Consider the following 18,181-nt stretch of genomic DNA (forward strand, 5'->3'; position numbering starts at 1 on the left):
CATCACCTCCAGCTTCAACAAACTGTGACTTAAATGCTGAGGACCATATTGTAGTCCTTCTATTCGTAATGTCTCTGTACAAGAAACGTTTAAGAAAAGTTGTCTGGAAATGTTGCTTACATTGCTAGATAAATGATCAAAACAAAGATGACATTCTTTGCCAAGTATTACACAATGCAGTTGGACTTGCACAGCCAATGTTGTTTTAAACTGGTTTCCCCTCTCTTAGTCATGTTGGTCAGCTATCTCCTATATCAAGGCCATCTCTTCCTGGTGTTACCAGTCAGAGGGCATTCCTACAAACAAAAATCACCTGTGAGAGAACAATTATGTTGGCACAGATTAACTGACGGTTACCCCAACAATGTGCACCAAATATATGATGACAGGGAAGCAGGGAAAGGGGGTATTCCACAGAGCGCTGAAGGAAAAAACACTGGGAATAAGCATGCGTGTTTGTTTGCTCTTGTAGAATAATACTGTTTTCAAGATAACTGATGATAAAATTATTTTCAAATGCTGTAGGTAGCCCTAATGGAGAACCTTGTGGAAAGACTTGTTTGGAAGAAAGAGACAATCAATGGTTGGGGGTCACGCTTTCCAGACAGCCAGGAGAAAATGGCTCCATCGTGGTAGGTTATTGAAATTAGTCCACTGATCACATCGTGAAATCAGATACCCTGGGTGTGACTTTCACATCATGTGGTCTACTTTTATGTTTTATTCAGACTTGTGGGCATAGATGGAAAAATATATTTTACATAAAGAATGAAAATAAGCTCCCCACGGGTGTTTGCTATGGAATGCCCTCTGATTTACGAACAGAGCTGAGTAAAAGAATAGCTCCATGCTATCAAGGTAAGGCATGATTTTGATATTAACTGGATCAAGAGAAATAAGTGAATGCCTTTAAAAATGTTTCTTCAGTTTTCAATTTTGGATGTTTGGTTTGGGGTGGGAGGATCTTTGAAATAGCTATGTTTCCTTTAACTACTCAAGAGTATTATTTCCTTTTTTACCCAATTGCAGTTGTTTTAATTTTCAAAAATGTACTGTGTTTTTAGGACTAGGAATTCTACAATTTAATTTGAATAATTCTAGCATCTAGTTTAGCATTCCCACTTTAGCATTAAGTATATTTTCTATTCAGTATAAGTGAGTCTAATGCCCAGCAAGTGCAGGACACTTAAAATCATGAAATAGATTGAAAAATATGAGCAGAAGCAAGAAAATTGTTTAAGTTTCTTGCTTTACCTTTAGCTTCCAGCAAGATTTAGAAAGATTCAAAGTATAAATGTAAGCAGATCTTTCCCACTCACTGTCTTTTTTATTTCCTCAAATTTACTTGTTTTCCTTGAAATTGCAAGGGATTGGTATCTTAAGTTTGAAAGGTCTTTCCCATAAAAATTTTAGCTCATGGTTAGTGCATGCAGAGCTAGGACATAAACTGAAATGAGCAAAGTTAGAGGTAAATGTCAACAGAGTATTGAAAAAATGATACCTGCAACAGAACTAAAATTCTGAAAATGTGTCTTTGGAAAGAATAAAATATATATGAATGCCAAGTTCCAGTTTTTCTGACCAAAATGATTATCCCAGTGTCCAAAGGAAATTTCTATTACTTGACAAAACTTGGAGCAAGTATGCAAATTGAGTTGGTTTTATTAATATTGGAGTCTTTCCTCCCTGGAATTTGATATAATAGAAAAGATTATATCGTCTATATTCCTAATTTGCCTTTGAATGCCAAGAAGAAAAAAGGTGAATTTTAACTTCTCCATTGCAGTAAAACTTACTCTGGCTATTATCCTCTTTTTCATAATAGTTTATGGTTTACACTTTAAAACATTTCACAGTAGAGGCCTCTCTCCCTGGCTGTAGCGGCCTTCATGGTCATTTGGGGTCTTGCAGTCTCTCCATAATGCAAACCTGACCAGCCTGAGTCATAATCTCCAGTTCAGATGAGGCCTTTTCCCTTGTGAACTTGGTTCCCTTTAAAATCAAGTGTGCAAGTGTTCGACAATAGGAATTAGCTGTATAGGCTGAAGGAAACCTGTCAAAAGACAGTCTAGTAGAGATGCAAGCTAAAGACACCCCTCAACTGCAGCACCCCTTCCCACCTAGCTGGCCCCATGTCTGGGGCTTTTAATTGCCCCAGCAACCACTTCTGACTATTCTACTGGTGTGAAGTGATGCATTTCACCACTTAATGTCCTGCAACTCTTGTCCTGCTGCTGGCTGGTCCCTTCACAAAATGCTGGTGCCTCCCTGGGTGTAGATTTCAGTCCTGTACATTTTCTCATGTGTTCTCTGGGTGACTTTTTACATGGACATCCAATGTCCATGGATGACAATGTGCACCACCCCCAAATAAATATATATATATATACATATATATGTATGTATGAATATATATATATAAATAAATATATGTATAAATATATACCTAGCCACATTCTATGAAAAAAAAACATGATGGCAGAAACCTAAGACACCTAAAATTATGGTAGTATTTTTTAAATTAAAAAATGTGTATAGGACCAGAGAAGATATGAAAAAGAATGAAAAAGCATGACAGGGAGTGGTCATTATAAATGACTTAGCAATTTATTTAACATTTCTGGTTAGCAAAGCCAAAACGAAGATGTGGTCCTGTATCTTCATAGAGGTTTACTTATGTCAGTTCTTCAGGAAAAGCAAGTTTTGTGCCCTTAGTGAGTTTCACAAAGCAACCATTCATGGGGGCTTTGTAAGAAGAGATCCTCCATCTCCATGCAGATCTTGACTCTGTTATTTTCAGCCAGGCAAAAATCTAGGAAGCCTATTTTAAATGGAAACCTGAACTGGAAGCCACAAATCCTACCTCTGTCTTAGATACTCACCTGACAACTTTTTGAGTGTATGCTGCATGTTCTTCCCATGGAAAAGAGGCTGGGTAGATTTTTCTATTGCTATTTCACAAGGATATTTTGAAGATCAACATGGAAGAGATTTGTGACCTTAAATTTTGCCACTTACTATTTTTTTAAATAATACTGTAAAAGAGCTCTTGAAAGGTATACTTATAAGGATTTATAAATAAACAAAATTATGCAGATTTTGTCAGTTTTAAAATGAAATCTTGAATTGTTTTTCTACTTTATTTTAGATTATGTGAGGAAATTTGGAGAAAATTTTGCATCATGTCAAGCTGGAATATCTAGTTTTTACACAGAGGTAATTGTCCCAAAATAGCTGCTATGGATGTTTACATATAGAATTTTAATTTGACTTAGAAGATTGATACTGTGCGTTGAAGAAAAAATTGTATAATACCCAAATAGTATGTCTCTTAAATTTGAGTGTAATACAACTTAATTTTCACCACTCAATATTCGACATGTGTATTGATAAAATATTAATATTTAGATGGCTGTGTCACGCAAGACCAACTAAAAGTCTATACTAAAGAAGGTTACTTTTATGAAGAATTTAATAGAAATCAAAAGTAGCTGTAGTTATTTGTTAATTTAAGCATTGAAAATATCTAGGTATGTTATATATAGTTATTAAATTGGGGGGGAGGAAGCGTATGAGTTAACACTTTTCATTAGAAGTGTGAGAACTGGGAGATTTAAGAACTTAATAATATCCTCTTAAATGAGATATGGTCCCAAACTCTATTATTCTTTTTCTAACACTATCACATACACAGTGAAAGATCACAATTGTACTCAACTCCTAAATCTCCCAGTTTCTCTCAACAACCCATTATGAAGTTATGAATGTTTTCTAAATCTTTGTAGACAGGTTGTATCAAGCCTTGGGTTAACAATTTCCATAAGTATTGCCTAGTATGGAAAAATAATAATGTTTGCTTACTTTATATTTAAATTGACTTTTTTTTTTTTCAAAGTTTGGATTGTTTAGGAAATTTAGAAATGTTACATAGCTTTAACTGCTGAAAAGTTTTCATATTTCACCAGACAAGTGTCTGCTCATTCCAATCTTCCCTCTCTTGCCTTTCTTCTAAATTCCTACGTTTATCATCAAGTATGCCCCAATTTCATTTGAGTTGTTTTTTTTCCAAGCTAACATTATTAAGGAACCTATTCATTAGCTTTTTGCAAATTGAAATAAATTAAGTCCATTTTTTACTCTTTGGCAGCACACAGTTATCTCTGTAATGAGCACTAATGAGTTACCCAGATAGGGTTTACTTTAATAGAAATCCACATTGCCTTTCTCCCCAAAACTTACTCTAGAGTTCAGTGATTCTACCTTTGATTTTAAAGTCCGCTGATGAGCATGAAGTGAGAGTTTCAGCGTTTCTTCTCTGAAATTCTCATTTTAGCTGAAAATTCATTAGCTAGCTTCTCTGGCTTTCTTTGATGTGCTTTTAAACTCATAAAACGCTTACATTTCGGAAATTTATAAAAATGTATTTTTGTCACTATTTACTTAAAGCATGTATCTGGAGGAGGTTTCGGGTGGTGAGATTAAACTTTTAAATGATGATAAATTTTTTTTTCTTACAGGACTTAATTGTGATGGGAGCTCCAGGATCCTCCTATTGGACCGGCTCTCTTTTCGTCTACAATATAACTACAAATAAATACAAAGCTTTTTTAGACAAACACAATCAAGTGAAATTCGGAAGTTATTTAGGTACTATAAAAATGGACAAACTCGAATTATCTCTGCCTTACAGATAAGTAGTAATTATAAATAAGGGAAATTGTATCTTCAAAAGATCAAAATGGCCAGTAGTAATTAAAAAGCCTTTTCAGAAACTCCCTTTTTGAGGATATAGTCTCTGAAACTTCAGTTAACTTAATATTTTACGTATGTAACTATTATCATCAGTATATAATTCTTAGATTGGAACTCCTGGTTTAGCTTCCTCTTTTGCAGTAAATCACTTGTAAGCTTATATCTTTATGCAGTCAACTTGTTATTATAAAGATAGCATCTATTGAGTGCCTGTCATCTCCTAGGAACTTTTGTAAGCACTCTACATGAATTAACTCATTTAATCATGCATGGATGAGTAAGTATAGTTTCTTCAAGGACCAACTGAAAGTCAGTGGGACTGCGGACAGCATTCTAGACAATGGGTAACATTATGAAGAATATGGGTCTAAAAACAGCCCGTTAACCTTTGCCCCATAAGTTCTTAGAATATTTCCCAGAGCATAACTATTTTTATCATTCTTATTGTAATTATTTCTGAGTATAGGCTGTTCACATTTGAAGTGAACCCCCCCCCCATTCATACAGAAGGAATTTATTTTAAAATGGAGGGAATTCATTTACAGTTCAGCATTTACTTGTTTATGGTTGAAGGATATCTTGAAACATTATTTTAAAAATGTAACATAGTATTATGCCTTTTATCACATAATAAAATAAGAATATTTTACCTTTTGTGTAATCATACAGTTTTATCACAATAGGAAGGTTTCAGGGCAAGAAAAGTTGAAGTTTAAGAAGACTTTTTTTTTTTTTACTTAAAGTTCAAAATGTTATATTTTATATATACTAAAATATTTCTGTTGTAATCGTAGAAACTACCACGTCCTAATATACAGAGACTAACAAACCACATGTAAAGGTGCTATCTTTAGTTTCTAAGACTTAAACATATAAGCCACATTAACACACAGATTAATAATTGCTTAAAGCATATAATAACCAATTTTGAGTATTGCTATTCTAAATATTCTTAAAACTCTATTTACTGTAGTCATTTTGAATTCAGTCTCATTTAATTATGAATGGATTTATGATCCATTCTATAAGTGGATTTATGATAATGAATTTTACCCATTGCGAATGATGATTCTCATACTTGTCTCCATTTTCTTGAAGGATACTCAGTTGGAGCCGGTCATTTTCGGAGTCGGCACACTACCGAAGTAGTTGGAGGAGCCCCTCAACATGAACAGATTGGTAAAGTAAGAGTTACATTTTTATATTTATTTCTTCAAAAAGGTTCATATAGATTGCATGAGAGGATACGATATTACAGGAGGAACTGCCAACATTCTAAGCAATGAAGCTGGAAATGATGAGCAGTGTGCCGCGTTTAGTGGTAAAACGGGTGAAAGTCGTATGGCTTTTAGATAAAATTGAGCACGAAAGCTTTCAGGAAGACTATGTAAGTCAAATGAGGCTCTTCTTTCCTATGAGTAATTGTTTCTGAGATAGAATTGTCTCAAGATGTCCAAGGAATACATTTATTGGTTAATAAGTTTATAGCTGAAGGCAAATCAAGGCAGCTACATTCCTGGTACAATTGTGTTAAGACTAGAAAGAACAAAATGTTATTTCTCGTTCTAGTTTTTGTTACATTGCTGCATGAACATTACTTTGAAGATTGAGACAAACAACGTTTTCTTTTTTTTTCTTTTAACTGGAGTATAATTGCTTTACAATGTTGTGTTAGTTTCTGCTGTACAAGGAAGTGAAGCAGCTATATGAATTTTCTGTGCTCTCTAAGGAAACAGTAAGATTGTTCCTGAGAAGGTAGTTTTTCAAGGAAGGCATCTTAATGTGAACTTGGTTCCCTAAACCTTTTGTATCACTCTGAAAAGGATTTTTCAAAAATATATTTGAGCAATTACAAGTTATGAAAATTAATGTTTTGATTGACTGAAACATTTTTAATGTGATAGCAGTCTGACCTTTCCGAATTCTTTTCCCCATTGCAGGCATACATATTCAGCATTGATGCAAAAGAACTAAATATCTTACATGAAATGAAAGGTAAAAAGGTAATATGTCTCTACCTTTGGTATCACTGAGGGCTTTGGTGAGTAATTCTGCTTTTTTCTCAATGACTGGATCTGGTTTGCCTTGGAGCAGCTTGGGTCTTATTTCGGAGCTTCTATCTGTGCCGTGGACCTCAACGCAGATGGCTTCTCAGACCTACTTGTGGGAGCTCCCGTGCAGAGCACCGTCAGGGAGGAAGGAAGAGTGTTTGTGTACATCAACTCTGGCTCTGTAAGTCTGGTTGGCCGCAAATTGGAAGCCATGTATGGGATTTTGATCGAAACTGATGCTTTTCTTATTCCAAAGTTCTGAGACTATAGATTTTAAGGCTTATTTTACTGATGAAAGTAAAAATTGTGGTATTGTACTGATGCTTTAAAAATGAAATGGAATATGGTGATGAATGGGCCACTGTCCCATTCTGATATCTCGCAAGTATGAGATCAATTGTCTGGAGTTTCTCTATGCACAGCTTGTATGTGTTTACTCAAGTAGTTGCAGTTTCTTCCAGTTTTATTATGATGCAACTCTAATTTGAAAGAATGATTTTTATACAGCCCTAAAAATGTGAATGTCCTATTGGTTTGATGGTGAATGTCCCAGTGTAATTTGGTAATTATAAAACACTACTAGAAGTAGAAGATAAAGTATGAAATGTTTTTAATTTCTTGATTTGAAAACAATTGGAAACAAGATATGCTTTGATAAGATGTTAATTTGCACAATTTATATAGATTATATTCCTGGTAAGAATGTAAAATTGACATAGTTTATTCCAAAATAGATATAGTAGTTGTAGAAATAGGTGTTTACTTGCTTATGGTTGAGTTTTCAGTTCTGGGGGGTGTTTTGGAATAGAAACTGACCACTTGACAATTCAATTTAAAGAGTTCTGCTGGGGCTTCCCTGGTGGCGCAGTGGTTGAGAATCTGCCTGCCAATGCAGGGGACACGGGTTCGAGCCCTGGTCTGGGAAGATCCCACATGCCGCGGAGCAACTAAGCCCATGAGCCACAACTACTGAGCCTGCGCGTCTGGAGCCTGTGCTCCGCAACGGGAGAGGCCGCGATAGTGAGAGGCCCGCACACCGCGATGAAGAGTGGCCCCCACTTGCCTCAACTAGAGAAAGCCCTCGCACAGAAACGAAGACCCAACACAGCCAAAATAAATAAATAAATAAATAAATAAATAAATAAATAAATAAATAAATAAACCCTACAGAAATCTTCTGTATTAAAAAAAAAAAAAAGAGTTCTGCTGGCCTTATCTTGACAGTCTATCTTCCTGGCATCAAATCAAAAGAAATAATTGATAGGGCCTTAATGGGGTCTTGTTGGCCTGTTTCTTTGATTTAAGAGCAAGAACAGGTTTGTGAGACCATTGGTTCATTTCTTAAGTCGTAGCATTTTCATTCGGGATTTAACAAAGTAAAATCTGTTTCCAGAAGGTATTTTTTTAAATCAGTTGTTTCAGAGCATTTAGTAAGTATTTACATTAAGCACCAGGCTAAACTCTTTACAATTTAAGAGAGAAAATACTCAGTCTTACAAAGCTGAGAGATTCTTAATGTTCCAAATATAGAGCAGGAAAGTTATTTTCGTGCTGGGATTTCCTAGACTGTTTAAACCTTAATTTTAATAGTAAAAGCATATCATCTATGAAGTGATCATTCATATCTCATTAGTAGTGAAATCAGGCATTACTTTTTCTTATATAGATATTTCACATTTTCCTATCCATAAATGGTCTTCCTTATGCTAGCTGCATACTTTTCTTTCTCTTTAAAGTTTTTGAGAACAGTTTAAACAGTAGCATATATGCCTAAAGTAAGGCAATAATAGAACGGTTTTTCCCCTTGAAATCTTAAGCAATCCCAATATGAAAAACAGATAAAAGTGAATTGCCTTTGCTTAAAGGGCAAGGGAGGAGATCTACCCATTAGACTATCCTCTTGTTCGCCCCTCACTTCTACATCACTCAAGAGAGGGCATCGCTGTTGAATACTGGGGTTAATTTTATAATTGATTTCAGCTTTTAAAACCTCTTGCATAAGTTATTCTTCTTTTGTTGCCTTCCATCTTCCTGTTTCTTAACTTTAAAAAGACACTAACCACTACCTGACATTGTATTATATATTTATTGGTTTGGTTTGCTGTTGTCTCTCGGTTCTTCCATTGGAGTGTAGACAACGTGTGGAGAGGAATCATCTGTTTTATTTACTACTGTTTCCTCAGGGCTCGAAAGAGCCCTGGACAAGTTGGTGCTCAGTAATTGTTTTTGAATGAACTCAAGAAAGAATGATACTTGAATGAATCTGGCTTCCACCTACTTCTGCTAAAATAGCTCTCAGGGGTCCCCAGTGGACTCTTGGTCACCATTCTGTGCCTGGAGAATACTTGAAGAATAGTGATCACCACTTCTTGAAACTCTCCCCCTGGAACTTCAGTGCCTTTGTGTTGTCTTAGGTCTGCACCTTCGTCCTTGCCTCTTCTGCTTTCTGCTCTTTAAATTAGGCATTTCTCTAGGAGCAAAGCAAGTATAGGAATTTTTTAGTTGGAGAATAAAAGGCGAAGGGCACTTCACAAGGGGAAGAACGTGTGTGCTATGGGAATGAACAGACTTGTTTAAGAAGAGGGAAGGATCTGTGATGGGTAGTGCATGGGGTTTGTTTTTGTTTTTGTTTTTAATACAAGGGAGTGACATGATTAGAGTTTGGAAAGAGGTCTGGCAGCTGTTACTGCAACAGCTCCTGTTGAAACATTATTGAGTGTCTAATTGTAATAACTCATCTTCCAACTTCAGAGACAACAGTTGACCAATCCATGCTTCAGTGCTACTGGAAAAAGATCACCAAGGCCAGCTTCAGTCGTGTCACTCCTCAACTCAGAAACCTTCAGTGGCTCTGTCTTGTTTTCTAAATTGAGAGTAAATTTCTCCCAGCCTTCAAAGTCCCACCCCATAAGACTCTAGTCTGACTTTTTTCTGTCTCATTCATCGCACATACTGTTGATTTTAGCCAAATTCTTTGCAATTTGTGTTTTGCTGTTTATTTTCTCTGTATATCAAAACTTTGCCCATCCTTCAGTAGCCACCTTGACCACCACCTCCTTTCTTGAAATCTCTGCTGGCTCTCACAATTAGATATGCTCTCCTTGCTTGTCAATATTGCAAAGCAGTCTGTACTTCTAAGTCATGTACATGCTTGTACTATGCCTTTCCTGTAACTGGGGGCTTCTTCTGGAAAGGGAGCGTCTTATACACACACTGCCTTGTCCCCTTTCACCCATTCAGTCTTTGCACAGTGCATTGCCTTTACTAGGAACTCACTAAATATTTGCTAAATTGAATTATCAAAATGATTTATTGGATTTTCAAAGCTAGGGATCACGAGTTGGACAATTTTTTTTTGTCCTCTGAGCTCTAATCATACTATTATATGTGTTGACATACTTGGTAAATATTTATTGAATTGAACTGAGATGTGTGTACTAAAGCTCAGGCTATAGTTTGTCCAACCTGTTTGAAGCATTAAGAAAAAAATCCATACCCAATTACAACAGTAAATCATGTGTAAAGTTGTGTGATAATGACACCTTTCTCCCCCTTTCTATCTAGGGAGCAGTAATGAACGAAATGGAAATAGAGCTCATTGGAAGTGACAAATATGCTGCAAGATTTGGGGAATCCATAGTCAATCTTGGCGACATTGATAATGATGGCTTTGAAGGTAATTAAAAGTATCCAATTTGGTACGTGATTTCCACTTTTAAAGTGGCACATGGAAAAGAATATAATTGGAGTTTTATGTTGTTTGCCTTTCTATAGAAAATGGAGGCAGACTGGCATGCTAAGTTTTTTTTCTTTAGTGTTATCCCTGATTTCTTCTCAGTCGTCAGCTATTGATTCTTACTACTGTTAATAAAGAATGACATTCAACATACCTTATTTCATTGATTCTAAGGCACCATTGATTATAAGTTGTTTTATTATAAGTCATTATTTTATGTGCCCCTGAAAAAATGGTGCCTCTTAAACTGCGACTCACTATTTTTCTATTTAAAGAAGGACCCTGATTTCAGGAATATGAAAATGGGGGGGAAAAAACGTGCATCATAGACTCACTGGATAACAGTATTTAACTATCAGTGTAGTAAAGACACTGACAAAACCCAACAGGCTGGCCACAGAGCTGGAGCCGGGCTCTGAAAGCCCCCCTGCTGTGCCAGGCTTTCCTTGTTCAGCTGCCCTGTTGTGGGAAGATTTGGGGATCCCAGGAGAGAGTCCTGAGCGGTGGTAAGGGGGCAACTGGCAGACTTAAGGACAGTGGATATTTACCACTCGATAGGGGTGCGTTTCAATAATGGAATAGATGGTCTCATCAGAACTGTGACTGTTGCCTAGATATCAGTCCTGCTGTTGAAGTATCTGTCTCTACCAGCCTTCCCTCTTAAAATTTGCTTTTTTTCCCAATCTAGTTCTAAGTGGTAACTAAGTCTATTAAAACTGTGTCTAAAATGATGAATGGGTTTGAAGGGAGAGTGTGTAATTCCTCGAGTTCAGCAAATAAGTATTTGATATTTTCAGGACTCAGAATTGTCTTCTAGATATGGTCATTGGCAATTGGTATATGGTAGAAGTAGGTCAAAACTTACTTGGATACTGGACATAAGTGAGGGAGTACTGTAAATTCTCACTTTCTTAATATCTTCTTATGCCTAAATGCTTCATTCTACTTTAAATGTATAAAACATGTTATTCTACAAGGAGAAAGCTAGTTGGTTATTGAATATATGCTTCCAGTGAGCCCTCTTGAATGTAAGATAGTGTAATTTGGTATACAAATATTACCATTTCTGGATTTATTTTACTATTTTTAAAACAAAAGGAGATAAAAAGTATACATATATATTTCTATGGTTATGATTACACATAAAATTTTACATTAAAATATTTTAAAAATGTTATTATGATGTTACATTTCACAAGTAATCAGCAATTCTGTGATCTTTATTGAGGACTTATTTTTTTGTCAGTTGTACCATGCCAGGTATAGAGTATGTGCCATAATGAATGTAAATGTAGGAAATAGTGGCACTCCTTTTTATAGTTTTACAATCAAATGGAATATAAGATTAACACATGAAAAAATAAACATTATGTAAGTGGTAAATTTAGACCCAACCTAATAAATATCTGTGAAAAAAACATGTTTTTTGCACCTTGATATTTCATATACATTATATAAAGTAGTAAAATTCTTTCTTTTAAAAACAAAATCATCATTTAGTAAAATACTTATTTTGTTTACTTATGATTCCTTCCACATCCTCTTTTAATTGACACATCCGGGGAAGAGTATTCACTATTTTGAATGTATTAAAATATTTGAGAATGATTTTTCCATTTCTCATGTGCACATACACAGATGGTTGTTGCATATGACAGGATTTCCTTCTTTTTTATGGCTGAATAGCATTTCTGCTTTGCCCATGGCTATGTGTTTTCTACATTTTAGATATTAGCCAAGACCATGCTGATTTGGAAGTAGGCTCAGTGTGTCCTAGCTCTTTACTGAGGTCTTTAATTCCACCGTCTCACTCTGTCTGCCTGGGTGAGCCAGCAGGGCATCTATGTTTAATTTTTCATTATGTGATTCCCTATTCTTTTTCCCCATCTTCTAACTTAGTTTGTTTTTCTGGGATATGAGTGCAGTTACTTCACGTTCATGTCAGAGTGTGTGGGATTGTGTAGAAAAGAGATGAAAAACCCACCTGTTCTTTTTCCTTCCTTCTCCAGTCTTAGATGCAAATCAGACTTAATGTCCTTTTACTATGCACAGCTTTGTGGTGTTTTGCATAGTAGACCTCAGTAATTTTGGCATTCATGACATCATTTTTTTATTGTTCTTCAAAAGAAAAAAATTAGAATATATTTCCTGTGTCCTTAGAAAAGCAAAACAAGCCATTTTCTAAGACGATAACCAATCAATTTGGCAAGAGTCCAGCATAAAAATTTCATCAAAAGTATGAGAAAGTTAAATAGGTAATAGACAAACCTATTCAACCAATGTGACCAGACAGACAGATGATAGCATTTTAGCCATAAAATGCTTTCGGCAAGACCACTTATTTTTGGTGTAGGTTTTTTATGTTGAGCCCTGTCATCTGACTTCTGGACTATATGTTTGAATATTTTTTTGAGCAGAACCATAATAAAGTTCTGCAACTGTAAACTATATGCTGTATTATTTTATGTGCTCCTGAAATGCTTATATATTATCAAATCATATATTGAGCACTTCTTTCACACAGAAGAGGAACAGGTGCTAGGAGGGGAGAATGTTGGTCATAACTTTATTGTTGATGATTTTATAGAACATGGTGATGGAGAGCACAGGTTGTGGAGCCAGACCGCGGGGTTTAAATCCCAACTCTACCACATCCTGGCTCTGCGACCTTGAGTGAGTTACATTCTGTGCCTCAGTTTCCTCATCTATAAAAAGTGAGGATCAAAAAGAATTTGATAGAGCTGTTGTGAGAGTTACACGGGTTACAGTGGGTTATGTGAGAATAACATGAGTTACGTATGTAAAGCCTCTAGCGCAATGCCTGCATTGTAAACAGTATATAAATGCTAGCTGATGTTAAGATTATTATGATCATACTAATGATAATTGTTATGGTTTATACTAACAGTGAAATAAATGTTCAAATGGAAAGTAAAAACAGTTGTCAAATATCTCTGTTTATTCTCTATGTTTTGTCCCAATGGTGTTGCATAGGCATGGAAAAACATTATTATTAATAACATGTATTCTCCTTATTTCTATAATGATAGCTAGAACTTTAGGATATTATATAATAGATCCAAGTGTCATCTTAGGAAGTAAGAGTTTGGATCTATATATAAGATAGCCAAAGACCGAATATACTTCAATGTCTTCTGCTTGGAATTAAATTGATCTGGGCCTTCTTAATAGTTCAGTACTATATGTACTTTGTATTTATAGCACTTAAGCAACCATGTTATTCATAGTTTCTATTTTCTCTTGGTTTTCTTATGTGAAAACATACCCTTAACAGATACTTTAATTACTTTCATTGGAACAGGAATTAATTCAGAAGTCATTTTGCAAATAAAGTAAAACCTAGAGCTCAAAATAACGGTTCTTGTGGTTATAGTATTTATAGATGATAATAACTTATTATGTGCTACACACTGCTCTAAGCACTTCACATGAGTTACATCTTTCTATGCCGAGGATGAGTTCTCTTACAATCCTGTGCTGAGGTGAGGGAACTGAGATACAGAGAGGTTAAGAAATGGGCCCAGCATAGCACAGCTGGGCACGAGGGCAGTGCTGGGGTCAGGCCTGGCCATCTGGCTGTAGGACCTGTGTCCTTAACCATTCTGTTAGCCTGCCTCTAAGACCCTAAGACTCTAAGCTTCTTCCACACACAGACTTATCTGTACAATCCACTACATTGTTATGACAGTAACAGTATTTTATAATTTTTTTCTGTCCAGTGAGAAAAGTGTTTTTTGATAAGGAGTTTTCTTATGTGATATTAATTAAAGAGCATGAAGGTTAGTTTTCAGAGTTGCATTCTTTGCATTAAGAATTTATTTTCTGTCATTTACATTCTTGAATAGATGTTGCTATTGGAGCTCCACAGGAAGATGACTTGCGAGGTGCTATTTATATTTACAATGGCCGAGCAGATGGGATCTCGTCAGCCTTCTCACAGGTAGGATAATACTATTCTATTAATACTTTCAAAAGAAGCATTGGTAATAAAATCCTTCTTAAAACTTCCAGCGTTAATGTGGACTTATTTTTTTTAATTTGGTCTTTCAAATACTTAATACTGTTTCACCATTTTCTTACAATAACAGTAGATGGCCTCATTTTTAGGGTCATTAATAACTCTTTGAAACCATTTTTTTTCATAAATAAGAGTTCTGGTTCACTTCCATTCTAGCTTGTATTTAACCTATTAAAGACATTCTCTCTGCATTTCATCAAATTTATGTTCTGAGGTAATACCCATACTATTCCAAATAAGCCCATTTGGATTTGATTAACTGTGTCTTGCCCTATGGCTAAAGCCCCATGTTCCATGGAGATTGCACAGGGAGAGCAAAGACTCATATGATACTCTGTGTTCCTTTTAGTGCAGAGCAGTAAGATGAGAGCACTTTAATAAAGTTCCCTGACCTAACTCTGACTTTACTTTCACATGTTGAAAAATCAGGGCATGTCATTGCGTAGAAAAAACTACATACACATGCAGAGAAGAGAAGTTTTTCCAAAGGTACTCTTACGGAAACATTAGCTAATACTGTTATCTTTGATTAGGCAAAAATAGGTAAATTGTTCTCTAGATAACACGAAAGATATATACTTGTCTAGTAAAGAATACTGATTCTCTTAGAATGGACAACCCTGATACTTGTAAATCAGTATCTGGACATGAAATTAAACACATGGGATAGGAAGCACATATCAGACTTGAGTTGTCCTTGTCAAATACTAGGAAGCAATCTGGCTAAATGAGGTGGTTATTATAAACCTAAGTAGTAGGCTCCACTAAGTGACCATAGATGTCTTATTTCCTTATTATTTGTTTGGTTACTCATGTTGCTCAGGGAAATAATCACAGAGCCTGAAAAAAGACTGAGGAGAGAGTGTCAGGACTGTTTTAGGAGATCTTTACTACATAATTTTCCCTTTGCTCACAAAGTAAAGAAAGTGATTTTTTTTCTTGTCACAAAATAGATGTCAACTTCCCACTTCAAGCTGGAAACTACTCTTTCTCTTAGACACGTGTATTTGACTTAACTACGATGCATTTGTTAATAATGTGCCAGGGCATGTACCAGGACTCATTATTTAACTAAATCATTGTTTCTCTGGGATATTAGGTGTTCAAATCCTGTTTCCCACTCCACTTTACTATTTTTCAGAGAATTGAAGGGCTTCAAATCAGCAAATCATTAAGTATGTTTGGACAGTCTATATCTGGACAAATTGATGCAGATAATAATGGATATGTAGGTGAGTATAAAATTTACCATATTTTATAAATTGAAATAAACTCTGTTGTGGATGCTGCTTTATTGTGAAGTACATAAAACTGGTAGAGAAAAGTTCTAATTGACTAATGAGTTTTTTCCTTCATTTTTAAAGCTCTTTTGAATTCAAGGATGGGTCAGAAATAATCAAGTAATTCCTGAGCTTCAAACTGTTAGTTACTTAACACTTTATTCCTTGTTCCTGAAAACATTAAAAGCATTCATGAAAATAAATCAAACACACAATGATGAAAAAGAAAGAGGGGTTTTTTGGTAATTTAAAAGGAGATTTCTGGGTGAATGTTTATAGTCCAAAAACTGAATCTTGTTTCAGTAAGGCTGTCTTTATAGCATATGTTTATATCCTAATGTTTATATTTCTACTATAAAGGGATGAATGTCATTGTAAATGAGCAGATTCAGACATATGTGAAATGAATCTTAAGATGTAAGCATACCTCTTCTAATTAATTTTCTGTAAATAGTGTTTTGATATAGTCGAAAGGTGATATGTAGTTAAGTATTTATGGCTGAAAGTAATTCTCTTTGACTAATGATGATCATTAATCTGTACTGTTTTTTATCCTCCAGATGTAGCAGTTGGTGCTTTTCGGTCTGATTCTGCTGTGCTGCTAAGGTAAGGTTGATACATTTCACTGCTTAATGACAGTTGGGCTTAATTTAAATGATGGGAGGCAGTTTTTAAAATCAGCAGGGTGGTGACCTCATAACACTCCTTTTGATACTCTGAAATTTAATTATTGAACTTTAGGATATTTTTCCCACCTTACCTAGATATATACATAAATCATCAAAGTCAATATTTTTAGAAATTTAAATGAAAATTTTTTTTGATTCATACATGGAAATGTAATTGGGTATATATACACTTATTATTAAAGAGTTTCGTGAAATTACTTGATCACTGGAAACTGACAAAACAAATGTAATTGTCATCTTAAGGAAAAATAATTCTGCAATTAATATTGCTAATTTTATTTCCTTCTTAGGACGAGACCTGTAGTGATTGTCGAAGCCTCTTTAAACCATCCTGAGTCAGTAAATAGAACACATTTTAACTGTATTGAAAATGAATTGCCTTCTGTGTGCATGGATCTAACACTCTGTTTCTCATATAAGGGCAAAGAGGTTCCAGGTTATATCGGTAAGGGTGCCCTTACGAGTTAATGCCTGATAGAATGCGCACTTCCCTCATAAATCTCTTGGTCATCTTTCGAGCTCTCTCTGTATCTCACCATGGAGGGGTTTTTAGGGCAGGAGAGAGCAGCCACCTGATAGCCTTTCCTCTTCATCTTCCGGATTCTCGCTTTGTTCTAACCAATGAGCTGGACCCATTAAGGCTTTAGTTGTTTAGAGATTATGGCAGGAAGTAGAGCAGGAGTATCACTTGCCATCTTATTTAAGGTAAACTAATTGAGCTTAATCTGTAAGATCTCTTTAGAATAAAAAGAACATCACCACAGTTCCTCCTGTTTTACTAGGCTCGCTGAAGTCTTGAGCTGGCTTAAGTTGGAGGCCTGAGAGGGGGAAGATTCTTTTTTTCTTATTCTCTTCTCTTTGAGTAATTGAAGAAGCTTATCTGGAGTCTAGACCCTGATTCTAATTTCCATAAATAACACACATCTCTTAAGGATTTACTATGACTATCGGCTCCTAAGAGCCATGCCCATTTGCCTGTACACAGGCAACTCTCAGTGATCTGCTCTGGAGAAAGTATCTTTGATATGGCTTATCCAACATTGTGGTTAATCTCAAATAACGTATAGGTGACTTCGTAATCATTACATTTTTTTCTAGCAGGTTAATGTTCCTAATTATGTTATATTTAAGCTAATATTAGAATAACTACTAATGAAACTAGCTCATGGTAGAAGAGAAGCATAATGGAGCTTACCATTTGGAGATTAATAATTCATATATTTCCTGAGCTCCACAGGCCTATCAAGAGTTGTTTGTTCCCATGACCCTGCAGGGTGTCATCTAAACATCATGAAGGGTAGCAGATACTTACTGAACCAAGCTATAGATATGTAGCAGAGGCCTCAGGCTGAATTAGCCTGTAATAAGAAGTGCAGAATGAGCCTGGTATTTCTATTTTAGATCAGATTCATTTTTTTTTTAATTTTAATTTTATTGGAGTATAGTTGATTTACAATGTTGTATTAGTTTCAGGTGTACAGCAAAGTGATTCAGTTATACACATATGTATATTCATTCTTTTTTAGATTCTTTTCTTACAGATACAGATAAGATTCATTTTTAATGGTATTCTGCAGAAGTCCTCATTAAAGATGCAGTGATAGGCCAGTGGGCAAAACCTCCATCCGGTTATT

General features: G+C 35.4%; 1 protein-coding gene across 2 annotated transcripts in view; it reads left to right on the top strand.

The window, feature by feature from the left end:
- ITGA4 (integrin subunit alpha 4) overlaps nt 1–18,181 on the top strand; it is a 79,513-nt gene that overhangs the window by 18,004 nt on the left and 43,328 nt on the right. The window contains exons 3-14 of one of the 2 annotated variants that reach the window (XM_036858974.1): nt 526–632; nt 729–858; nt 3,149–3,216; nt 4,518–4,647; nt 5,851–5,936; nt 6,693–6,755; nt 6,847–6,984; nt 10,368–10,479; nt 14,406–14,500; nt 15,720–15,810; nt 16,419–16,464; nt 16,838–16,992. In XM_036858974.1, the coding sequence (XP_036714869.1) occupies nt 526–632; nt 729–858; nt 3,149–3,216; nt 4,518–4,647; nt 5,851–5,936; nt 6,693–6,755; nt 6,847–6,984; nt 10,368–10,479; nt 14,406–14,500; nt 15,720–15,810; nt 16,419–16,464; nt 16,838–16,992 (1,221 nt within the window). The remainder of the gene's footprint in view (nt 1–525; nt 633–728; nt 859–3,148; nt 3,217–4,517; nt 4,648–5,850; nt 5,937–6,692; nt 6,756–6,846; nt 6,985–10,367; nt 10,480–14,405; nt 14,501–15,719; nt 15,811–16,418; nt 16,465–16,837; nt 16,993–18,181) is intronic. The other variant, XM_036858975.1, reaches the window with a different exon arrangement.

Source organism: Balaenoptera musculus, chromosome 7 (genome assembly GCF_009873245.2).
Source record: "Balaenoptera musculus isolate JJ_BM4_2016_0621 chromosome 7, mBalMus1.pri.v3, whole genome shotgun sequence".
Classification (NCBI taxonomy): domain Eukaryota; kingdom Metazoa; phylum Chordata; class Mammalia; order Artiodactyla; family Balaenopteridae; genus Balaenoptera; species Balaenoptera musculus.